The sequence below is a fragment of the Lethenteron reissneri genome, chromosome 30, assembly GCF_015708825.2.
Source record: "Lethenteron reissneri isolate LAM-NWPU_2019-01 chromosome 30, ASM1570882v1, whole genome shotgun sequence".
NCBI lineage: Eukaryota > Metazoa > Chordata > Hyperoartia > Petromyzontiformes > Petromyzontidae > Lethenteron > Lethenteron reissneri.
The window spans coordinates 15,282,879-15,309,846 of NC_083808.1; the positions used below are offsets into that span (position 1 = coordinate 15,282,879).

At 46.2% G+C, this 26,968-nt stretch overlaps 1 protein-coding gene across 1 annotated transcript in view; it reads right to left on the minus strand.

The window, feature by feature from the left end:
• LOC133349576 (complement C3-like) overlaps window positions 1–26,968 on the minus strand; it is a 320,240-nt gene that overhangs the window by 135,722 nt on the left and 157,550 nt on the right. Inside the window, 5 exon segments of the mRNA XM_061563146.1 lie at window positions 14,288–14,427; window positions 15,356–15,438; window positions 15,961–16,063; window positions 19,926–20,123; window positions 20,676–20,744. Of these exon segments, the coding sequence (XP_061419130.1) occupies window positions 14,288–14,427; window positions 15,356–15,438; window positions 15,961–16,063; window positions 19,926–20,123; window positions 20,676–20,744 (593 nt within the window).

Genomic DNA, 26,968 nt, shown 5'->3' on the forward strand with positions numbered 1-26,968 from the left:
ATATACATATATAGTTTCGAGTGTTAAGAGGTGATCTTTGTGCTGAACACACCTTTATAACCCCTACTATAGTAAACAACCCTACAAGTTCACCATACCACCTATTTTACTCATCAACCACGATCCTTGCCCCTTTTCATAGCCTCGAGGGGGTTTGTTTTCCAAAAACAAGTCTTCCTTTTGGGGCATTCTGTAAACCCCTCTAGGCGTAGGGCTTTTTTGTGCATTAGTTTGAGCCTCCTTTGGCTAGGCTAGAGGCACATCCGCTCTCCCATAACCTCATGCCCTTGGCAGATAGGACCGCCGGGAAGAAATCCAAGGATTCGTCCCTGCCAGCCTCCCCAGTTAAAGTGAGGTCAGAGACCCCCCCTTGAGAGCTTCTGCAAAACCTCTTGGGAAAAAATGGAGTGGCTAGCCCAGCCAACAGAGGAAAACACAGCTTTCCACCGGGTCTTGAATGATGAGTTAAGCAAGGTCTGCAAAGGGTGAAGAGGCAAGAGGCCATAATGATAACCTCACTTGATGAACCAGGCAGGGTAGCTAAAATGGACAAAGCCAGACTGTTGGAGCTTGAGGAAACCTACAACAAACTGGACGCCAAGGGGCGGGAATGTCAACTCAAGGCCTTCTGGCGAGAATTGATGACAACTAGCCCTTATCTCTGTTCTGAAAAATCAAGCTGAATGGATTCGAATCCCGGAATCTTTGGACACACAACCTGGTAAGCCACAGTGAATTGTGCAAGCCTACCAGGTTGGAAAGAGCCAGGAGGGACTCGATGGAGAACAACAACTTGGACCGCGCCCCCTGCTGATCCTGTTCGTGATTCGCCACGGCACCACTGAGGCATTGAAGGCAGCAAGGATGGCAAGAGAGAAGGCCACTTCACTGGAGGGTTATCGGGTCTTTATCATGCCGACTTAACCCTGGCAGATGCCAAGAGAATATACCTTGTTCTGCCTCTGGACAGGAACCTGGTGGGGAGAGCTGGGATATGATCACAGCCACTCTACCCAGCTAAGCTGCAAGTCCACATCAGGGGAGAAGGCTTAACTTCCTTGCACTGGGTGACATGGGAAACAAGGAGGTGCAGGAGATTCTGCAGGGCCTGAAAAGGAATGGAGGACAACCATGAGCTCACTATCAGGAATCGGAACCCCACCGGGCATGAGGCGCAGGCCCAGCTGGGTCTGCATCATCAGTGCCGGATGACGTGTCTCCTTCGTGCAGCAGAACGGAGCACTGCCATTGCAGTTTTTCTCATCTATTTTCCTTTTCTCCTCTCTTGACCAAACCGATGTATCTCCCTCCCCTCCTCCCCCCATTTTCCCCCTCCCACCCCATTATTGGGCCCTTCCTCCCTATCTATAAGTATTTTTTCGTCTCTCACTCTGTCTCTGTCTTTCTTCCTTTTAACGCTTTTAGCGGACAAACTGTTAGGTTGAAAATTTTAACTAAGTAGACCAGGGGTCCTCAACCTACGGCCCGCGGGCCACATGCGGCCCGCCGAGGACATTTATCCGGCCCATGGTCACTAATTGGGCTGCGCTTGTGAGCACTAATTGGGCTGCGCTGGTGAGCACTAATTGGGCTGCGCTGGTGAGCACTCATTGGGCTGCGGTGGTGGGCACTGATTGGGCTGCAGTGGCGAGCACTGATTTGGCTGCGCTGGTGAGCACTGATTGAGCTGCGGCGGTGGGCACTGATTGAGCTGCGGCGGTGGGCACTCATTGGGCTGCGCTGGTGAATGGTTCAATGGGCCAATTGACTGGACTTGCCCCCCAGGCCTAAGGCTGCCAGCCCTCCCCTGGCTGCGCTTGACTGGCTCTCCCTCCCTCAGCTCCCTCACTTGCCCCTCGGCTCCACTCCCAGTGATATTCCTGTGTGCTGGGGATGTACTGCGATCTGTGAACAAAACTGCAGGTGTAATTAACTTTTTAATGGCACCCGCACCAGTGTGAGCCTGGGGTAAAAGCGGAGTTCCCCCAATCAGACTGCATTGATGGGCAGTGCAGTCTGTATGTCTCTGTGTGGGCAAAGTTATTGCTGGTATATTGTTTTTGTAGCGCTGTATATATATTGGTATTTTACTAATAGCAATTTTGACTCCCTAGGAAACAATGATGTCAAGAAAGAGAAAAATTGACTCGGAGTGTAGGATATTCAAAGAACAGTGGACTTATGATTACTTTTTCATGTAGTACAAGGAAAGAGCTGTGTGTCTGATATGCCAGAATATAGTGTCTGTGTTCAAAGAATACAATTTACGTCGACACTATGAAACTCAACATAAAGATAAATATGATTGTTTGGTCGGAGAAGTGAGAAAAGATAAAATATTAAAACTGAAAAATACATTAACAACTCAGCAAAATACTTTTGTGAAGCAGAAGCAGCTAAATATTTCATCACTGCGAGCAAGTTTTCAAGTTGCCAAGCTAATAGCGTGCACTGGCAAGACCATTCGTGGAGGGAGAATTTGTTAAAGAATGCCTTCTTTCTGTTGCCAAAGAGATGTGTCCAGAGAAGGCCAATTTATTTAGTACAGTGAGTCTTTCAGGACCTACAATTACACGGCGGATTGAAGAAATGGGAGACAATTTGCATCAGCATTTGCAAAACTCCACAAAAAAACTTTCCTATGTTTCCTTGGCACTCGACGAAAGCAATGATGTTCGTGATTCTGCACAACTTCTCATTTTTATTCGTGGGACGAATGACTATTTTGAAGTCACAGAAGAGCTTGCTGCACTGCAAAGCATCAAAGGAACAACTACAGGAGAGGATATCTATGAAAAAGTTTGCCAAACTGTGAATGGTTTGGAGCTGAACTGGGCTAAACTAGCCAGTGTGACAACTGATGGTGCTCCTAGCATGGTGGGGTCTAAGAAAGGAGTAATTGCTCGCATTAACCAAGAGATGGACAAACATAACCATTCTCATCCAATAGCCATACACTGCCTCATCCACCAACAAGCGCTGTGTAGTAAATCACTGAAGTGGGACTGTTATGAAAATTGTGGAATCTTGTGTTAACTTCATTAGAGCTCATGCACTAAACCACAGACAATTTCAGGAATTTCTGTCTGAACTAAATGTTGACTATGAAGATGTTCTGTACCACACAGAAGTCCGAGTTTTGAAACGTTTCTATGACTTACTTCCACAGATTACAGCTTTTCTGCTTTTAAAAAACAAAGAAGTACCAGAGCTCAATGATGCAGAATGGAAATGGCACCTTGCCTTTCTGACAGATGTAACAGAGCTACTCAACAGTTTCAATGTGCAACTTCAAGGAAAGGGGAAGCTCATCTGTGATATGCAATCACATGTCAAAGCATTTGAAGTAAAATTAGGCCTCCTCATCAAACAAGTTAAGGAGGAAAACTTCTGCCATCTCCCCACAACTCAAAATCTGTTAGCGGAAAAACCATTGGTTGCAATTCCCAAACAAAACATGTGTGGATTCACTGGAAAAATTGCAAAAGGAGTTCCAATTTAGATTTAAAGAGCTTCGTCTCCATGAACAGGACATACAGCTTTTCCGTAACCCATTTTCTATTGACATTGAAAATGTGGATACAATTTACCAAATGGAACTGGCTGAACTGCAGAATTGTGACTCTCTGAAAGACGCATTCAAGTCAAGCAGCCTTCATAATTTCTATGCATCTCTCCCCTCTGAGACATATCCTCATCTCAGGAACCATGCACTCAAAATGGCAACCATCTTTGGCAGCACTTATGTCTGTGAACAGACTTTTTCCAGAATGAAACATTTGAAATCTCCAACCAGATCTAGACTAACGGATGCACACTTGCATCACTTGTTACGACTAGCAGTGACAAATATGGAACCGGACATTGACCATCTCATTAGCCAAAAGCAGGCCCATAGTTCCCATTTAAATACTGGCAAGTTTGTTGATTTAACTTTGTTCTTCATTTTAAATATTGTATTTGTTCCCGTTTTGTTTCTTCACTTCCAAATAAGATATATGCAGTGTGCATAGGAATTTTTTCATAGTTTTTTTTTTAACTATAGTCCGGCCCTCCAACGGTCTGAGGGACAGTGAACTGGCCCCCTGTTTAAAAAGTTTGAGGACCCCTGAAGTAGACAAATACAATTAACTAAGCCCCCAGATGAACACTTGCTATTGTTTTGCCCTTAGTGCAATCTAAACTACGAACTCAATCTCTGTAGAATGCATGCTGCCAAAGCAGACATCTGCGAGTGCGCAGAACTCCAACTAACAGTTTTCCCTAGCAACGCAAAAATTCTGGCTTAGCGATGGGAGGTTCACATGAAATACTTATTAATGTTGTTTCCAGAAAAATACAAAAAGAAAACAAGTCAAAAACAGTGGCACTCTGGCGTGCAAAACAAGCAGTGGATTCGAGGCTGTCTCAACAGCAAACAAACAAGGAATGCACCTCAGCAGCATGCGCCGATGAAACTCCAGAGCAGCGTGCATGGAGAGAAGTCAGAGTTTGAAGTTTCATTTATTAGGTATAGCCCTGTTAGCCATGCGGCTCTTGAGTCGGATGCAACCGCAACAAACAAAATATGAACAGAGAACATCTTAAAGCAACGATGCACAACAGAAACATCCTGGATAAACCAGCAAATCTTCAAGAAAAAAAACCCACCATATTACAATGCTGTATGCAAAAATCCTAGTGTGATGCAAGTCAAACAATAATAACCATAAGACAATTTAGATTGAAGTTATTAGGCCAACTCCGCACTTACACAAGAAACATGGCTTAACCATATGTTTTCGAAATCACCAAAATGAAGCGAAAAAACAATGTAACAACAGTAATCATAAGAACTATGATTAAAATTTAACAATAAACAATATACATAACATGTACGACCAAACTTGCAGCCATAGCTGGCAGCAAGATACTCCCAGTGTATGATGTGTGAGTGAGTCAGTGGTAATGTGAGTGAGTGTATGATGAGTGAATCAGTGTATGATGAGTGAATGGGTCAGTGGTTGTGTGAGTGAGTCTGCGTATGATGAGTGAGTCAGTGTATGATGTGTGAGTGAGTCAGTATAAGATGAGTGAGTGTATCACGGCCTCCTCCCCGAAATCACGGCCTCCTCCATGCCATCAAGGGCTTTTCCACACCATCACGGCCTCCTCCCCGCCATCACAGCCTCCTCCCCCGCCATTACGGCCTCCACGCCATCACGGCCTCCTCCACGCCATCACGGCCTCCTCCACACTCACCCAGATTAAAATTCAGACTGCAGTCACATTGGTGGCCTTGAATGAATAATTTTTCCTTATTTTACTCTCATTCACCTCACATATTGTTTCTTGTTGTATCTTGCTATCTACGTGACTTTACCAAAAAACCAAGGAATATGAATTCCAGCAGTTAAGAAAGCTTAAGTGAAAACTTAGTTAGATCTCTAACCTCAGGACATCAAAATATAACTCGAGTAAAACAGCACAGATCCCTGGATACAGACAGGGAGCAAAAGTTAATAAAACCCTTGAAATACCGGAGGTAACATCTAATGACAATACAAATCTTGGTTAAACATAAACCAAATATTAGTCACAAGAGATCAGACTGGGGGTAACTCAGAAGAGATACAAGAAAAATAGGTCAAACACACAAGACCAGATAATATGTATTCCATGGAATCAGAGCCTCCCCGGCCGCCTTTGTCTTCCAACAATTTGACAACACATGGTAGCCATAAAACACGATTGAAGGGTGCCTCTCCTCCCTTTTAGCAGACACCACTAAGAGAAGGAGGGGGGGGGGGGATGCAAACAAACATAAAAGGTGATGGAAAACAGTCAGTCAAAGGTCAAAAAGGGGGGGGACAACCAGTACTGTGGTGACGAGAGGGCATTTCAGATATAACCAACGACACAGATCATGCAAGTTGAGTACGGCGATGGGCAGACTCCGGGGCATGGCCTCGAGATCAACAATGGGTGTGGCATCTCGCAAAGAAGAGGGGCGAGGTGATGCTCGGTGCTGAGTTCGGCATGGACCGACAGAGTATCGCTGAAAGTTATATTCTACATTTATCCTGATGTTTTGAGTCACTTGCAAAGTCAAGGATTGCGATAAGTTTTATTGTACTAAGCTTTCACAGTTTAAGAGGTGTGCGAATACAATCTACAAGTTTTGAGAGTGAGTGCCAGCTCCAATGGGCAGCTGCAGCTCGAGTTGAACTGATGAGCAACGTCAAGCAATCAACCAGGAGAAAGGGCGGCCTCTGTCAAGCATCGACCAAGCGAGCATCGCACAGCATCGGCAACCAGCAAACGAGCTGGTGCATCGCCAAAGAGCAAGGAGCAGGAGAGAGCATGCAGCAGCGCTACCAGCGCCACCGAGCAAAGGTGTCAGCTGCCAGCGGACAAGCGGTGAGCACTATTGAGCACCTTCAAAGACAAGCGCGGTACCGACTCAGCTCATCCAGCAGTGACAAGAGGTGTCAGCTGCCAGCGGACAAGTGGTGAGCGCTACGAGCACCTTCAAAGACAAGCATCGTGCCAACTCAGCTCATCCAGCAGGGGAAAGAGCCTGACAAGCTGCCCGTCAGGAAGAGGAGAGCGCCGGCGAGAGCGCCGTGGGTTCGACCCCACACACCGACCAGCACCAGCTAGGAACCAAGACATGAGTGAGGAACGGCGGCCAGGGGACGAGCTGCGGGCGCTATCTGACGACGGAATCGTGCACCGCCGACGGCAAGCGTCGTGCCGACTCGTCATCCAACAACGGACAAGCATCTGCAGCTGACGCCCCGAGCGAGAGAGAGCAACGAAGCTGTTTGTATGACATGCCCACCCTCACACACTCACCGCTCCGCAGAGAACAAACTAAATTTTGGAACAAGGAATGCCCAACCTCGGCATCTGCTTTACACAAAGAATTGATCAAGAAGGGTTGCCATTCCAAGGTGGTGCGTTAAATATCAACTGATCGTGAAAAGCATTGCTGCCCGTCGAGTTACATGAATACGATTGTTAGAAGTATTTTAGTCATTCGTTTTCGTTAATTGCGTAATCTTGCCAATTAATTAATTACTACTCTTGCTTTAGGAACATGTAACAATATTCATTCAAATTACTGTTTGAATGAATATTGTTACATTCATTTTAAGGACTTTTTCCTATGACTGTATATGCTCGCGTTACTGAGGAATTAATCGATTGTTCTGTTACCCAGTTTAACAACGTAATAATTGAGGGTTAAATGTACGGATCAATGAGGAGAACATTGCTTTCCTAAGTTCATGCATAATAATCTTAATTATAAAAACTGTATCCTGTGGTAAGATTTGAATTTGGAGACCTGACATAAACACACTAAGACATAATCAGTAAATGTTAAAGCGAGAATAATTGTATTATCCCGATTGATAATACGACCCAAGACAACGAAGCCGAGCTTAATCTAGCATAATTATACCACACTTGCATAACTCCATGCAATTAATTGCATTATCCCGATTGATAATACGACCCGAGACAACGAGGCAGAGCAAAATTACAATAACTGCAAACATTAGCATAATCGCATACATGTGCATAACGTACAATTACACATCCCTATTTGGCAGAAATTATGCACATAATTACATAAATTATCTTTATTTCGGATACTTACGCATTTTTCCATTTTCATTTAATTTTTATTATTTGTATTTTTTTTTCAAGACCCGACATATACAACACCTCCTCCCCACCATCACTGCCTCCTCCAAGCCATCACGGCCTCCTCCACGCCATCACGGCCTCCTCCACGCCATCACGGCCTTCTCCACGCCATCACGGCCTCCTCCACGCCATCACGGCCTCCTCCACGCCATCACGGCCTCCTGCACGCCATCACGGCCTCCTCCACGCCATCACGGCCTCCTCCACGCCATCACGGCCTCCTCCACGCCATCACGGTCTCCTCCACGCCATCACGGTCTCCTCCCCGCCATCACGGCCTCCTCCACGCCATCACGGCCTCCTCCACGCCATCACGACCTTCTCCTCGTCATCACGACCTCCTCCTCGCCATCACGGCCTCCACATTCACTACTGCAGCAGTACGGGTTGAGGAAAACCCTGAACAGTGTGCATAAAGACAAGCCAGAAACTGCAGTCAATGTCGCCGCACGGGCTAAGGAAACACTTTTTTATATTAGTATTTGTGTATGTATATATTATTTTTTTTAAGAGGATACACGTTTTTAAATATATGTTTTTTCCCCCAGGCAAAGCCTAGTTTAGAACGTGGACCCAGAAAAGGACGTCATCTCCCCATTCCCCAGACTCAGTAGTGACATCTCCCTCTTCACACCCCCCTCCCACCCCCTTTACCTGGATTTTCCTCACTGCATAATTAACACGTGGCGGCACATTCAGCACGTGGTGGTGGTGTTTAGCGCTTAAGTCCCCTGCTCTTCCCTGCTTGGTGCTTTGCCTGCGCGTGATGAGCACGGTATTACGATCACTTGAGTCGCCAATGTTAGATGTCTGTTCGTGCTCGTGCGGATTTGCCTACGTGCGGCATGACCTGGCGTAGTGCCCTAGATCTTGCCTCGGCCGAGGGAGCCATGGGGTGCGTGGGTGGGGCTGGGGCGGCGGAATCGCAGGAAGGAGTTGGGGCAATTATAGTTAAGTGATAATTATAAATTTGACCTGCAGTGTTGGGCGGGGAGGAGATGGGGGACCCCCCCTCCCCTCCCTCCTCACGCATCTTGATACATCTCTACAACACACTCAATTATTTCCAAGTTAGTTTTTTTCTACATTCCCATGTATTCTTTTGCATGGCAGCCCCTGTTCCAGGGAGCCTGGTGCTCTTCTCCGCCCCCTGGGCTTTTGGATGGGACTCACCTCTTCCTGTGGACTTCTGACCTCATTTCTAAACTTATTCTACCACAATGCATGAAGACCAGGATCTTGGACATGCAACTCTGTGATCATGCCCCAATACTAAGTCAGTTCATTCTAGACCCTGATGAGGTTATGCACGCACCAGGCCTATTACTAGGAAGCTTTGGAGCATGCTACTGCCTTTACAATGCCCCCCAATACAAGTGAACCCAAATGTACAATTTGGCCCAAGATTATTACTGCTTATCCAATTTATATGTAGGCATGGTGCTTACATGACCAACGAGAAAAGAGAAAATTAATGGATGTTTCCCCGGGATTGCCCCAGTTGTCCTCCAGGCGTGGTCCAATTGTCTTTCCACACCTGGCTTTGCTCAGACACAGTTAAACTTTATTGGGACATTATGGACTTTTTCAATAAGATCTGTGGCACCAATCTCTCTCCTTCAATCTAAACCACTCTGTGGGACCTGAAACCTGGCGCTCTGTCGAAACATCAGCACGCCTTATTACAAACATTCAGCGTTATGGCCAGGAAGGTCATTGTCGCCAAGCTGGCAGGAGCGGCGTTTTGGCGGGAACCGCGCCCGACCAGCCCTCGAGTTGGCGAGAGCGGCGTTTTGGCGGGAACCGCGCCCCGACCAGCCGCCGAAATGGTGGGCCCACCGCGTGGCCCGCATGCCCGGGCCTCCCCCGCCAACCCCCGCAGCGACGATGGTGTCCTCTCCCCGCGGCTCCGTCGCTCCGTTCCCGATGGCGGCGAAGTAGCAGTGCGATGCCAGTCCCGCCGCTCCGCGTGCAGCGCCATCTCTCTCTCTCTGTCACCGGGGCTGCCATCCCCGGGGCTGTCCGAAGGATGGTCGTCACACCGTCCCCGTCGTACGAAGGCTTCCAGATGAGTTTTATATTTGTTTTTCGTGTGCCCATTTTACTTCCCTAGGATAACACCTAGCAATATTTATTTTTCCACAACTTCTGACGCCAAATGTAGTGGGTTCGAATTAGGTGCACACACACGCAGCTTGGAGGCAACACTATTTATTAAACGGTAAATAATATAACACTGTCCATGAGGTGGTGACCACCTTCCTCAACTCACTAACACTCTGGAACGCGACACAGACTGGACCAGGCAGGCAACAGCCTGCCTGGCCCAGGACGACGACTCGGGACTTGACGACCGATGATGTCTTCACTTCGGAGTACAGTACAACAGCCTTGCTCTGCGTTCACACCACGCTTATATCTGCTTTGGCGTGGCCGGCTCCGCCCAGGCGTGGCTGGCTCTCTCCAGGCCACGCCTCCCTTCCCAGGACACGCCTCACTTCCCCCACCTCTGGGAAGGTCCGGATCCCTCCAGCACGTGACCCCCCAGGCACCCCCTTGGGGCCCCCAGCCCTCGTACGGGCCGACACAGTAGTGACCGTTCTATGTCACTACATCACCCCCCCTGTATAAACACACAGCCGTCCCCGGCTGTAACACAACTGTGAAACATCGAAAAGGTGTGCCTCCGAACCAGCAACATCAATAAATGACCGGCGACCGATAAGAAATACAATCACGTAATATATACAGAATCGACGAGGGTAAAAGGGAACCGCATAGAAAACGGGGAATTAACAACAAATATACATGAAAACTGGCTAACCCACTTACGCTCCAGCACAGCCCCCCCCCCCCCCCCCCGTTAGAATCACGCATGCAATGACAGTCACCCGTTAGCACCCCCCCGCCTTTCCGACGTGGCGTCACAACCAGTAGCACGCGTCGGCCATATCGGGGGGGGGGGAATTTCCATGTTACCACCCCACAGCCTTTCCGACGCGGCGTCACAACCAGCAGCACGTGTCGGCCATATCGGTGGGATTTTAACCCAGTCTCTCTCCAAGACTCGCATCGCAGCATATAGCTGTACCGACCGAGCTGAGACGACCCATCGTTCACTCACTGCACAACATGCACCCTAACAACTGAGGGATACAGTCTCAACGTAACAGGACAACTCCACCTGAACCTTACGAATCTCCAGCCCACTGTTTCAACGCGCCTCGGAGGGTCTCAACCTCCGAGCCGTCAGGTCAAGCTGTCAGCCATAGCATGACGGGACCACACTCCCTGAGCCATGTGAGCGCACAGCCCACAAGGCTAGACAAGCCATAGAGTGTCTCGATCTCCGGGCTGTCAGGTCAAGCCGTCAGACACAGCATGACGGGACCACACTCTCCGAGCCATGTGAGCGCACAGCCCACTAGGCTAGACAAGCCACAGAGTGTCTCGATCTCCGGGCTGTCAGGTCAAGCCGTCAGCCATTGCATGACGGGACCACACTCTCCGAGCCATGTGAGCACACAGCCCACTAGGCTAGACATGCCACAGAGTGTTTCAATCTCCGGGCTGTCAGGTCAAGCCGTCAGCCATTGCATAACGGGACCACACTCTCCGAGCCCTGTGAGCGCACAGCCCACTAGGCTAGACATACCACGGAGTGTTTCAATCTCCGGGCTGTCAGGTCAAGCCGTCAGCCATAGCATGACGGGACCACAACGTTCATGTTAGACACGCAACACTCACTGGGCCATCCTGGTCAGGATCTGCGCCCCAAGATAAGTGACAGCCAGCACCACAATTCCAAATCCCTGGCAGCATGTCACCATCGCAATTTAACACCATCACAACACATACAATTTGAATTATGATCCCCCACAGAACTGATCCAATGCCGAACAGGTACGCACAATTTGTGACGATCCCGAATATTCAATGGTCACAACAATACACCTCACATCCTGTATCCGTACACATCATCTCCGAGACTCACATTGCAGCATGCAGCTGTACCAACCGAGTGGAGAGAGCAACGCAATTTGACGGCAATTAACGGAAACGCACCCCCGATCCATGTAGAACACAAGGAGCATTCCCGCACAAAAGACATCATCTGTGCAACAAAGGACAGGAACCAACCAGTGAGTTTGAAACAAACCGAACCTGTCATTTCAAAATCCCCTTCAACATTAACCATGGGACTCAGGGCATTCGTATTTTGAGAGCAAAAAAACTATACACAAACCCCAAGAATCGCCGAATTGATTAATACAGTATATGCAGTATACGAAGTTCGTACAGTCAATCATTTGGCACAATGCTCCATCCAGTCCCCACATGGCAACACACACAATCAATACTCCAGACAATCCGTACATAGTAAATAATCACAAGCAAGTACCCAATATTCCATACACTGTTAACAATTCCAAGCAAAGCTCCATACGGTCTGTACATTGGCAACAATGACGATCAAAGTTTCTGACAGTAACAAGTGACAATCACGAGCGAAACTCCATACAGTATACACAATAACAATGGCGATTTCGCAACACAACGATGTAACAACACGAGTCATTAACACGGCAACATACAGGATATCAACGGAGCTCGGGACACCAACAACGAATTAGTCATTAACTACACCCAGAAGATACCGATCTCGACGCCGTAATTAACAACAAACACTGTTACAAGCAGAAACCCGCATGGTCGCCGCGTCAATTTATCACGCACACAACCGGACGAACACGCTCCGCAAACCAGCGAGTAAAAAAAAAACACCCGCGATCGCAACCCGGCGCACGTAAGATGGGTGAAGATATTATTATTTTTCTTGAGGCCGGGTGCTTGTCATGTCACGACTCGCCTGGCAAACTGTGAATAGCGGAGGGCGGCAAGGTGGAGCACTGGGACGGCCCGAAGAATCTTGCATGGTGACCACGGCCTGCTCTTGCGAACCCATCCACCCTCTCGCGCTCGAGCAGAAGACTGGAACTCCCCCTCTGCAGGCATTGATGTCGGCGGAAGCGGCATTTCGGCAGCAGGAGCGGCGTTTTGGCGGGAACCGCGCCCCGACCAGCCCTCAAGTTGGCGGGAGCAGCGTTTTGGCAGGAACCGCGCCCCGACCAGCCGCCAAGCTGGCAGGAGCGGCGTTTTGGCGGGAACCGCGCCCGACCAGCCCTCGAGTTGGCGGGAGCGGCGTTTTGGCGGGAACCGCGCCCCGACCAGCCGCCGAAATAGCGGGCCCACCGCGTGGCCCGCATGCCCGGGCCTCCCCCGCCAGCCCCCGCAGCGACGATGGTGTCCTCTCCCCGCGGCTCCGTCGCTCCGTTCCCGATGGCGGCGAAGCAGCAGTGCGATGCCAGTCCCGCCGCTCCGCGTGCAGCGCCATCTCTCTCTCTCTGTCACCGGGGCTGCCATCCCCGGGGCTGTCCGAAGGATGGTCGTCACACCGTCCCCGTCGTACGAAGGCTTCCAGATGAGTTTTATATTTGTTTTTCGTGTGCCCATTTTACTTCCCTAGGATAACACCTAGCAATATTTATTTTTCCACAACTTCTGACGCCAAATGTAGTGGGTTCGAATTAGGTGCACACACACGCAGCTTGGAGGCAACACTATTTATTAAACGGTAAATAATATAACACTGTACATGAGGTGGTGACCACCTTCCTCAACTCACTAACACTCTGGAACGCGACACAGACTGGACCAGGCAGGCTGTTGCCTGCCTGGCCCAGGACGACGACTCGGGACTTGACGACCGATGATGTCTTCACTTCGGAGTACAGTACAACAGCCTTGCTCTGCGTTCACACCACGCTTATATCTGCTTTGGCGTGGCCGGCTCCGCCCAGGCGTGGCTGGCTCTCTCCAGGCCACGCCTCCCTTCCCAGGACACGCCTCACTTCCCCCACCTCTGGGAAGGTCCGGATCCCTCCAGCACGTGACCCCCCAGGCACCCCCTTGGGGCCCCCAGCCCTCGTACGGGCCGACACAGTAGTGACCGTTCTATGTCACTACACAGGCATTGAACACTCAAGTCACAAGCTTAAAAAGCAGAGATCGGGAGTTCGAAGCCAGATGATCCCCGTCTTTACAGAGCCTAAAATGAGGCACATGGGGGGGGGCTAGGTTGGGACTGACCCCCCTTTCTGGAAACTGGCAGGAACATATTATTTCTCAGAGGGACGTAAGTTCACAAGCTCACACGTAACATGTACAATTATTTAACTTGTGCTGCTTTGTTACACGCCTTTCCATTTTTCCCCCAGCCCTTTTCTCCCCCCCCCCCCGCCGTCCCCTCGCCATTCTCTCTCTCCCACCCCCCTTCTTCCCTTTTATGTTTGTTATCTTCTACCTTGCCCCCATATAAAGTTTCACTTCTCTGCTAGAGGCTCCCACCTGGGTAGGACAGTGGCCCCAATCTGCCCTTCTTCACCAAACTATGCTGCATCGATCTCAGGCTTTGCTTACGGGATTTATGTTCCACCTTATTTTGTGATTGGTGCTTTGTACCGGGCTCGCATTGAGTTGAAATAACATATTTTTTTCATTTATATTCTGTGTGTGTGGGGGTAGTGCTGACCGTTAAGGATTCTTCCATGTAGTTGTACAGAATGACCCGTATTTCCGTTTGCTCGCCTCGTTTCACCGAGTAGGGCAAGTGAAGTTTGATGAAGAAATCTTTGGTAGAAACCAGTAACAATGGGTCTGCTAGACACACTCCTACAAGACAGAAGCAAGAAAAGTACAGATGACACCAAAACAAACTGTCGGAAATATGTATAATGAGCAGTATACAATCTCCATTATAATGATAATTATATGTTTGATTGTGCACCCTTTAAATGGGGTGTCTCAAAGTGATTTACATTCTAATCAGAGACTTACATCTCAAACCTATACAACGGAATTTGTCCCTGTGTGGCATTAGTCTGCTAGTAGAGGGCGATTATTTGCACATGTAATCCCAATTGAGTAAGTTGCAGTGTAATGTTTTGTACTTGGTACATTTTAACCGTGATGCCAACACACAATGGCCTATTAGAATGTGGTTACACTATCTTAATATCCCCTGTGAGTGAACAGCATGTAATGCATAATTAATTGACCCCCCGGCCTTCCAGATTGGGACCACGAACCACGACAAGTGGGAAATGCGCTACCACTAGGACATGTCAATGGGCCACATGCATCACCAAGCTCACTTATACTGTCACATCAAGGCTGCACCCCAAACCGTGACCTGGTTATGCCCATCCTCCTGTTACGGTTTGCCAGTCGAGACAGCTATCACTCATATCGAGCGAATTTGACACTAGGGAAAAAGTCTGTCAGAAAACGAAAGGCGATGGGCATGCCTCTGCTAAGGCTTAGCTCTGACTCAAGTCAGCTGGCTCAAAGCCATGCTTAACTTGATTTTGTTGAGCCGAGCCTGAGCCAAGCCACATGAGCAACTGAGCTGCTGACCTGCTCATGTGGCTCTGAAAGCAATTCAGTGGCTCACGTCCGAGCTGAACCATTAGAATTAAAGCCAGAGATGCAACGAAGAATAACGACCTCAGTCTAAATTTTTACTTGTAAAGGTGACTTCTAAAATTAGCTTAATTTGGCCCAAAATAATTTGAAAGCATACACAAAGGAATAAACGTACCTCTAGTTTTAGAGATGCTCACGGCCTGCATGTGCCAAGTGGTTATGGTATCTGGTAATTGTAACCTAATCTGAGGATGTTTTCTAAAAATAAAAGACACCATTTCATTGGATAAGTTATTTCCACAGACTTAATTACATAGGTAATTTGTGTAATTTTAGATTGTGAATTTGGATTAATTCAGTGCTCATAAAGATGGTGTTAAAGTTATGATTCGTAATACAATGTTGAGTAAGGCATACTAATGATGTGGCCCAAATGTGTCGTTAAGACACTCCACGATCCAACAAAGCCTCATAGTCATGTGCACAAGCATTAAATGACGTGCCATTTATTATACTTTCTGATTACAGTGTAAGTTGTGTAGCAATTCTCAAACCAAAGTTAGCAGTGAGATATGTCAGAATAAACACGTCACTTGAGACAACCTCTTAAATATATATCATAACTTCATAGGACCAACCAATACAATTTAAACTGAATATTATTGACAATAAATGAATGTTTTCTAGCTTCATTCTAATTTATCTGGGTCAATTCCCATTATATGTGTATATATATATAAAACGCCTTGACCTACGTGTTCAGGCAAGGATGAAGCTTACCCGCTTGCAGGAATTTTGTATTTATTCCAGCCCCAGCTTTGAGGAAAGTATGACCTCATAGTAACGTCATCTTCATTCATCAACTCCAATTCCATAAAATCATCTGAAAGTAAAGGCAAGTAAATGTTATCTTCTTCACACGTTGAAAGCACAAGAAGACGTGAAATATTACGTACATATTCTTAGGTGTTTTCGGTAAAGTCACGTAGGTAAAACATCAAAATTAATAAAAAATAAAATAAAGATCACGACGTTTCGGAGGCAACACAAGTCTCCGTCATCATGTGGGACCGTCACAGCCAGATTAGCTGCATCAAGTGAGGCAATGATTCAAGATGTAATCCCTTAAAATCGAGTTGAGGGGGGAGGAGAGGGGGGGGGGAGCTCATCAGAATGTGGTAGCCAATGAATGGAACGTATCGGGAGGGGGGGCGGAGCCAAAAGGGTGGGCGACGGCGTGGAAGCGATTGTGCGCAAGCGACAAACTGCTGCACAACGCCAACGTCTTGGACAGGGAGGGGGGAGGGGGAGGCCCGATACACATGATAGAAAATAACGAAAATGCCCATGTTTATACCAATGCTGGCTGAACAATGAAGAGATTACTGTTGAACACTGGGGATGTTAACACTCGGTAAAGTAAAGTAAAATAGTGCCTGTCAGATAAGATGGTCCAAAAAAAGGTGTAATTAAGTCTTTTTTGCGTGGTTAATAACATCTTTCCAATGATTACTAAGTTTTTACCCATCATCACGGTTGAAATTATGTCTGTGTTTGTATATTTGTATGGCTTCGTGTACAAACCTTTGATGGTAGCCAGGAGGTTTGCAGAGAACCTTGGTCTCGGAAAAGACAATTTCATGAGAGCCCACCGAGTTGTAGCAATGATCGGCAACGGCCGAAGAATCAGTTCTGCCGTGTTTCAGATCTGACTTGTGCTCGCGGACACGATCAGCAACATGACGTTTCGTTTCTCCAATGTAGCAATCACCACAAACGCAACTCAATTTGTAGACTCCAGGATACTGTAAGTCAGGAACGACATCCTTCACAGATGGAATCAGATCACGGATTTTATGCACTGTACTGAATCGGACTTGGATCTTATGTTTGTTTAGAATTTTGGAGATCTTTTTGGTCACGCCTGCTATGTATGGTAACGTGATAGTTTTGGTCGGAGTTTCATGTGGCTGTTTCTGTGTGGTGGGAGAGACAGCTTGGCGGATAGTACGGTCAGAGTATCCGTTCATCCTGAGGGCCCGATGTACATGTCTTAATTCACCGGTCAGGTGGTGTTGGTCAGAAATGTCATGGGCTCTGTGGTATAGCGTTTTGATGAGAGAATTCTTTTGAGATGGGTGGTGGTGGGAATCCGGTTTCAAGTAGGAATCTGTGAAGGATGTCGTTCCTGACTTACAGTATCCTGGAGTCTACAAATTGAGTTGCATTTGTGGTGATTGCTACATTGGAGAAACGAAACGTCATGTTGCTGATCGTGTCCGCGAGCACAAGTCACATCTGAAACACGGCAGAACTGATTCTTCGGCCGTTGCCGATCATTGCTACAACTCGGTGGGCTCTCATGAAATTGTCTTTTCCGAGACCAAGGTTCTCTGCAAACCTCCTGGCTACCATCAAAGGTTTGTACACGAAGCCATACAAATATACAAACACAGACATAATTTCAACCGTGATGATGGGTACAAACTTAGTAATCATTGGAAAGATGTTATTAACCACGCAAAAAAGACTTAATTACACTTTTTTTGGACCATCTTATCTGACAGGCACTATTTTACTTTACTTTACCGAGTGTTAACATCCCCAGTGTTCAACAGTAATCTCTTCATTGTTCAGCCAGCATTGGTATAAACATGGGCATTTTCGTTATTTTCTATCATGTGTATCAGGCCTCCCCCTCCCCCCTCCCCCCTCCCTGTCCAAGACGTTGGCGTTGTGCAGCAGTTTGTCGCTTGCGCACAATCGCTTCCACGCCGTCGCCCACCCTTTTGGCCCCGCCCCCCCTCCCTCCCGATACGTTCCATTCATTGGCTACCACATTCTGATGAGCTCCCCCCCCCCTCTCCTCCCCCCTCAACTCGCTTTTAAGGGATTACATCTTGAATCATTGCCTCACTTGATGCAGCTAATCTGGCTGTGACGGTCCCACCTGATGACGGAGACTTGTGTTGCCTCCGAAACGTCGTGATCTTTATTTTATTTTTATTAATTTTGATGTTTTACCTACGTGACTTTACCGAAAAAAACCTAAGAATATGAATCCTTGCAGTCACGAAAGCTTCAAGTCTAGAAATATTACGTACAATTTACCAATGACTTATTTATTTACCAATAATTTATTTTATTTTATACCTACGTGACTTTACCGAAAGAACCAAAGAGTATGGATCCCTGCAGTCACGAAAACTTCAAATCTAGATTTTACCAATAACTGTTACGGTCAAATTCATGAAACGTATTAATCTCTTTCAAACAAGCACTAAAAATCGACAAATCTATTTTTGGTACAAAATACTAACTTAAATGACACAAATCCTAACACTACATTAAGTAATTGAGCAGGGAAATAAAGTTGAAATGAAAATATTCCAATCCCATGCCTGTAACTACTAGTATTTATATTTTATTTTATCGGATAAGGTCTAGATATCTCTTTTTCAGGGGCGACCTGGCCACAAATGATAGTTCAACAAAGTGCCTCATCATGTAGAAATGTATCAAGCCAAATAATCTTAACGCATGTTTCTATATGTGGAGGGAAAAACCAGAGGACCCGGATAAAAATCCACACAATCAAGGGGAGAACATACAAACTCCAAATATATAGGTATCTGGGTCTGAAAAAAACCCACGACCTCCTTCATAGCAGGATAGGTAGTTAACATCTCACCACAGTGGCACCTAGCAATGCCTCAATGAGACTCAAGACTTTTTTTAAGGAGGATTCTGCCAAGTTTTCAGTTGGGGGCAATGTTGCTGCTGTGTGTAAACCCAAATAAGTAATCTGTAAGTAATTTTTCAGCAGTGAAATTTTTTGGCCAATAGCAGTTATAATTTTTCGATTTAAAGCTTTCGTGACTGCAGGGATTCATCTTCTTGTTTCTTTCGGTAAAGTCACGTAGAAGGGAAGTAATAAAATAATAAAAATAAAACATAATAAAACAATTCTCACGACGTTTCGGCTACAACGCAAACGTCGTGAGAATTGTTTTATTATGTTTTATTTTTATTATTTTATTACTTCCCTTCTACGTGACTTTACCGAAAGAAACAAGAAGAGCAGTTATAATGTTTGTGTTTTAGCTTTTATGTGCAAATTGGAGAACCAAGAGAAGCCCATGCAGACTAGGGTGAGAACATACAAACCACACACACTCACTTTAACTCTGCAGAAGTGAGAGAACAAACTCCACGCACTCACTTTCACTCCACGGAACAGCATGAAAAAATAGAAACTCCACTCACTTTCACTCCGTAGAACAAGGTGAGAACATACAAACTCCACCCTCACTTTCACTCAGCAGAACAGGGAAACATATACAAACTACACACAATGACACAATCACCACTGCGATTTTCTGTGTTCTATGTTTACATGAGTCACCCCATAATGCAGATAAAATATAATTGACAGTTGATAAAAAAATAAGATTCAAGATTATAATTGATAAATGATAAGAGAACAAGTTCCTACTTCACTGAATTTGATTGAATTCACGGCAAAGCAGTCAGGGTGACTGATGATGCAGCACCCACTGCACCCACCGACTCACTGCAGCCACTCGCTCACCAGTGGTCAGTCGCCTCCTTATCACTATTCTATCGCTACTACCATGGTTTATGTTCCCATGAACTTCACCTATTTATTCATCCACCTATGTTGAGGACTCGGTCTACCAGACTGACCGTTTTGTCCGGTGTGCTTTGGCATGTGTGAATCTTACTCCGCCTCAAAATGCCCTGGACACCGATGCTTTCGGATTTCCTGTACTCTTCTGCTTTCTTGCAACACTGAAGAAAGGCATCAACACATTCCTTTGGGCCTGTGACACGCTTCAGACGTTCTTCACATCCCTGGCCGGTGGGGCTCATCTTCAAACCATCCACGCAGCATTTGCGAAATTCTTGAGTGTATTTTTCCGCTAGAAAAATAGAAAGTAACAATTACAAGCATGCAATTCAGTTTTTACGTTTTAGGCGCAGCCCTGCAATTGCATACAAACGTTTCCCGATGGAAAAGCGCTACTTGATGGAGCTCTAGAAATACTCTCAAGAGGACACGTTGGCCGATTTTTCCACGCTGACCAGCGTTTTTAAATATCATCACACATTGATATATTACTCGTGAACATTTGTAAAGTATTTCGTAAGAAATCTGAAGTTTGTTAGGCATGACTTGCACTGGTTGACAGTATCATGTCTGGAAGCAGGCGTGGTCCCAAAGTGTTTGGGATCACGAAAGAATATTACTTATGATTATCCATATAAATACAGATTCATATATTGAAAAGGCCACATTACACTGCACTTATGTATGACTTATGCTTTATTACCCAGGCCAACCTTACGGAGTTTCAAGACTCATTTCAGGAGGGTCCAGCCACTACACTTATTTTTAAATACAGAATGTCCCCCCTCTCTTGCTGCAAAGTCATTAAAATTGTTGTCATGGTGAAAAATAATTCATCTCATACCTTCCCTCCTGATCTGCAACATTGAGAGCTGTCTTCGTTTTCTTGAGGGCACTTTTGGGCACCCGATTTCTGCACAGAAGCATTTCAATGCGAATTTAATTGTGCTGTAAAACACTTTCATTATGTAATATTGTGACATTCCACATGTCAATTACAACCTAAATGTTTTTTCCTAAAAACATAATGTTCACATTATAAAGCTATATTTAAAACCATGGCAACTGCAAAGAGCACGTATACTACATTGCCATGTCATGACACCCAACAAAACGTTAAGATAACATAGGGTTTGTTTCTCCATCAATTTACCCCTGTGTAGTGAGCGACTTCCGAGACACGACGTGTAGAGGGCTCCTTGTTTATTTCTCACACTTTACAGGCATAATCACTGAGCGACATATATACTGGACTACGTATAGCTGATCCACTCATACAGCCCCATCGCCGGCATCTAACTAGATAGCTGGCTGACTATATAGCAACGACAACGATGGGAGCCGTACAGCAGATCGGCCATACGGCCGGACGATGAAGAAGAGATGACGGCAAAAAGAGCGACAACAGCCAGGACCCGAACCCCCACGACAGCCCCAAACCTGCGGTGATGTCCCCCTTATATACTCCTCAGCGTGGCCAAGCCCAGCCACTGGCCACGCCCCCTTCTAGAACTCTCCAGCAGGTTGCCGGAGCTTTCCGACTGTGACCTTTAGCCCATATACCCCCCCCCCCTTATGGTTGGCTATTATATAGTGCACCCAAACCTGTTATTATCCCTCCTGTCACTACACCTGTATTACATCAAAATAGCAAAATAAAATGTAATAATTGTTTGAAAAATATAGGGTCCTAATGGCAGTGAATTGCCAGCTCATATTTTATACAGGTAGAGTCACCAATCAGTTTGGAGAATCTTCTTATTCGTAAAGCTGACGTTGGTTTAGTGTAATAACTCTACTATTACATTGAGGTGGTTGAGCGAGACAATTGCGTCAGAAGTGTATTGCAGTGATGATGCCTCCTTCGTATTTCTGAATAGGACATTGAGTCAATATATGTTCCATGGTCTGTTCTGGGTGATCCCAGACGCACACAGGAGAGTTTTAAACCTTTGATTTGTATCTGCACCCTCTGTCATGTTTTTTCCGGAGGATGCAGTTTCGGGTTTGTGGCCCAAAAGCTTTATGGAAGTCAAGGGACTTTTGCATTGAGCGGAGTAGACACTTGCTTGCTGTTTGGTATCAAAGATCTGTTCAGATCTACCAGAGAAGTCCAGTCCATGAGGTCTTCTCCATCGGCTTAATTTGCTTTATAGCCCCACAGAATCTGGTGGCTGTTAAAGTTTTAGTGGGTCCAATACGAGGAGAGACAGTTCCTTAGAGGCAACACGTTTATTACAAACTATGGGTACATAACACAAAGGGGTAACGGCCCCTTACACCCGATTCCCTAAAGAGGTAGCCCCTAAGGACTAATGTGCCCTCACTCTGGTTATAGCGCTAACCCTACACTGGTTATGTTCTGAACCCGACCCTAGCCAGGGGTTCGGGTTCTGCCCACTGGTCTATCGGGTCTTCAGGTCTTCAGGGTGGCTCTTCGGATCTTCAGGTGGACAAGGACTGCCGGACCCGTTCAGGGGTCTGGCTTTTATACTCGCTCCAGAGTCTCACCGCCCCTAGCCACACCTTCCTTATGGAACTCTCTAGGGGGCCCTGGAACATGACAGCATCCGCCCAGCACCCCTCTTGGGGTCTGGAGTCCCTGGTGGCCCAAGGGCCCGACTCATCTCACCTAGCCTGTCTACCACCCCCTGTTGACACATGTCCACTACTGCAGGTAAGGGACAATGGTGAATATACATGCAGCCTAACAATGGCACTACAAAATCACCAATGTATAGACCCTCAATATTGAATTGGAGGACCTATCTGAAAGTGTGATGGGGGCCCTGGAAAAGAGGGCCATTATTGTGGCTTGAGTTGTTGTTGTTGCTCTGGAAACCGGGCGATCGTTGATCAATGTTTGGCCACCGGGTTGATGGCATGAGCTGTGATTTCTCACTTAACAGAGTGGGCTGAGTGAAGGTTGCAATCTTCCACCTCAATGATTTTATTTAACTCCCATTATTCTTCATGGCATGTCCACACATTCACATGGTACAACTCCATTTTTAAAGGGTAGGATAAAACCAGCAGCAGGCAAGATGGGCCAATCGATTCAGCATTGCAGCACAGGTCACCAGCACAGTGATGTGTAAGATGGCTCAGCTATTTGCATTGCTAATCAATCATTTATTGACCCACTGTAATATAAACATGAATAGACTAAAATATTGATTACATGGAAAATGCTGTTTAGCCAATTACCCTGCTACCTAACAAGGGATATCTGTGGTGCATCAGTTACAAGAACAACAACATCAAAATGATACTTAACAGAGGAACAGGCAATAATGGAACATAATGTGTTGGAGATGCAGGTAAAATAATGTATAATGAACAAACGTTGACCATATCTTACCTATAAACGTAATTTTTTGTCTGTCTGTCTCCCTCTGTCTGTCTCTGCACGCCTATCCTTGTAACGCTTTTAACTGACAAACTGTTGGGTTTACGTTTCAACAAAGTGCACAGATACAACACACTAAGCCCCCCGGTCAAATGTAAACTAATAAAATCACACTTTATAACAAGGTACGCTGATTGCGGCACCAAAGAATGCATCTGTGCTTGCGCGGAATCGCTGACTCGGGGTTACTCCCAGTAATGTAAACGAGCTTGCTGAGCGGCGACCTCCTTCGCATAAAAAAATTCAAAAAAGAAAAAAATTAAACGTCGTACTGCTGCACAACCAGACGCTGAGATAAATCCTGAGCAGTGTGATTCTTACCCCCCCACCCCAATGTGTGCAGTTACTACTATATAATCAGTAGATACTACTGTAGTGACATCGGAGATGTGGAAGCGATGGAGGCGAGAGCCCACGTGTTGCGAGGCGGTGGCGACAGATTAAGATTTTCAGTGATACCAAATACGACAACGGTCGTACTTCTCTATTGCTGCACCATATTGATATGGGAGACACAGCCTGTTCGCTAGAGCTCATATCGGATGCATCCGGTGGGGAAGGAATATGCCAACAGGTGGTGGCTGGCGCATGCCAAGTCTGCGTGGTATGCCAAGACGGACATGCTAATTTCTCTATGCCCCCCTCTCTCTCTGCCCCCCTCTCTCTCTATTTAAGGCCTCAACACAGGCGTTGTTTCTCTGTGTGCCTATGTGTGTGTCTCTCTGTGTGTCTCCGTGTTATCTCTCTCAGCTTATGTGCCTGTCGATGTGTCTCCGTGTCTGTGTTTTGTCTCTCGCTCAAATTTAGCAATCTTTGGAAGAACTTAATCAACCAGGTTGGGTATTGACTGTTATGTTAGCCGACTCTCTGTGTTGTATTGCATTATATATTTCTAAGTTTACTAGGTTTTGATATCTCTTTCCTTCGTACCTGATGATGATTGCTTGTGTTGCAATCGAAACGTCGTATGCTATTATTTAATTGATTTTTTCTTTCTATGCGACTATAACATAGCCAAATGCATTACTAACATCAAGGAGTCAATATACGATATCAAAGGGTCGACCTTTTATGTGTTCTGGGGAAAATAGTTGCTGGACATCATCAAACACTTCCGTGGCTTCCCAAACGTCTCTGGCGAGGTCAAAAAGATCGTCACTTTGGCCAGAAATATTGGAGGGTAAGGATTTGTGTGCAGTCGCATACAAATGAGCTCATGGAGGAAGATCTGGAATACCTGATGTAATCAGCTGAAGAACCATCCAATGAGAGTGAAGAGAATGAAGAGATACTTGTACGGTGTCATATGACAATAAAGGCATTATCTGATTGCTTTCTTAATTTGAAGAAGCAATAGATGAAGTCAATAAAATCAACCCTTTCAAGGAGAGAAGCATACAATTTAAGAGAGACGTGGAAGCTGCATTGCAACTCTATAGAACAATCTATAAAAGTTTCCAATTAATAGCTGAACGTCCATCGTGCAGACCCCAACAACAACCGCCATTCACCACTAAGTGGCAGTGATGTCACCTTGGCGCTTGTGCCAGGCTATGTGCATGTTGAGGCCACGTGAAGTGTCAAACGCCCGCTGGCAGGAGGTAATGGGGCAGACTCAGATACCAAGGGGCAACTAACTGAGATGACCGGCCGATGCACCACCTGTACCCCTACTGTGCCAACTTGCTGTGCTTACGCGACCCGACGCTCTGCTCGTTGTTGTGAGTGTCGCTCCTCTGCCCTCCGTTGTTGTCGGAGGGTGACTGCCTCCAACTGCCCAGTAGCATACTCTTTGGTTCTTTCGGTAAAGTCACGTAGTTAGAAATAAAATAAAACAAATCACGACGTTTCGATTGCAACACAAGCAATCTTCATCAGGTGGGACAACCACAGCAAGAAAAAAATTGCTGAAGTGGGCGAGAGAGCTGCCATGGCAAGAGGATATATAGATAAGAAAGGGGGGGGGTGTAGTGTAGGGGTAGGGGGGCGCTTCGTGAACACTAGGGGGAGAGAGGAAATGAGGCCGGAGGGGGGGGGGAAGTTGGCAGGGCTGGAAGTGGGAGGCTGGGAAATCTGGGGATGCAGGGGGAAATTAACTCGGAAAAATAGACTAGTACCCGGCAAATATGATGGAAACAACCATAAACAGTTAAGGTTTTAACTGGTTATAACATCCTTCCAATGATTGCTCAATTTGCATCCATCTTTGCGGTTGAAATTATGTCTATGTTTACATATCTGGATGGCTTCATGAACAAACCTTTGATAGTAGCCCGAAGGTTTGCAGAGTACCTTGGTCTCGGAAAAAAACAATATCGTGCGAGCCCACAGCGTTATAACAATGGTCAGCCACGGCAGAGATATTGGTTCTGACGTGTTTCAGATCTGCCTTGTGTTCACGACCACGGTCCGAGACATGTCGTTCCCCAATATAACTGCTACCGCAGGTACAACTCAGTTTGTAGACTCCAGGATATTGCATGTCAGGAATGACATCCTTCACAGATGGGATTAGATCATGGATGTTGTGTACTGTATTGAATCGGACCTGGGTCTTGTGTTTGTTGAAGATTTTGGAAATATTTTTGGTAACACCTGCTAAAAATGATAACGTGATGCTTTTGATCGGCTTCTCAGGGGATTGTTTCTCCATGGTTGGAGAAACAACTTCGTGAAGAATGCAGTCCGAGTACCCATTCATCTTGAGGGCCTGATGTACGTGTTCCAGGTCACTGGAAAGGTGGTGTTGGTCGGAAATGCAGTGGGCCCTATGGTGTAGTTTTTTATGAGGGAATTCTTCTGTGCCAGATGGTGAGAATCAGGTTTCAGATAGGAATCTGTGTGGGTGGCTTTCCTGTAGACACAGTGTCCCAACGAGCCATCAGGTCTCTTCTCAAACAAAACATCCAGGAATGGTAGCTTACCATCCCCTTCTCCACTTCCATGGTGAATTTGATGGATTGGTGTATGGAATTGATGTGGTTGAGAAATTGGTTAAATGCTGGTAGGCCATGTGGCATTTGATTGGAACCTTGTAGATAACATGACTGCTTCTTCTGCCGCAACAATGTCCTCCAAATGTAAGGTTAACCATATTGCTAAATTCAATAACTTGTCAAAAATAAAACAGATCCACACATTCAAAAGCTAGGTGATAACAAGACTGTTATCAATCACAGTAGCAGCACAATCTCCGATAGCCTAAAATCGGTACTAGCTAGAGGGCTGAATTTTGCTGTCACCCCCAAACACATCCCAGTGGATGATATAATTACCCAGATAGATGTAGCCCTCAAAGGCTTGGAACACATCCCGACAGACGTGGCAAGATCTGAAATTGCCACCATCCTTAAAAATGCTAAGAAACCCATTAGTAACATCAGCAAAGACGAGCACTCTGAACTCGCCAAACTGAAAAAGAGAAATTACATAGTCATCCTCTCAGCCGACAAGAGCAATGCTACTGTCGTCATGGATAAAACCACATACAACAACAAAATCCAGGACTTTCTTAATGATGGCAGTTACACCAAAATCAACAAAGATCCTACCAACCGCCTGGCTACAAAAACCAACAATATCATTACCAGTTCGACTTCTCTAATCGAACATTCAAACGGCTCTCCCTAAAATCTTCTGCTACTAGACCACCCAGATTCTATGGTCTTCCAAAAATCCATAAAGAAGGTACTCCAGTTCGGCCCATCATTTCCACTATCAACTGACCT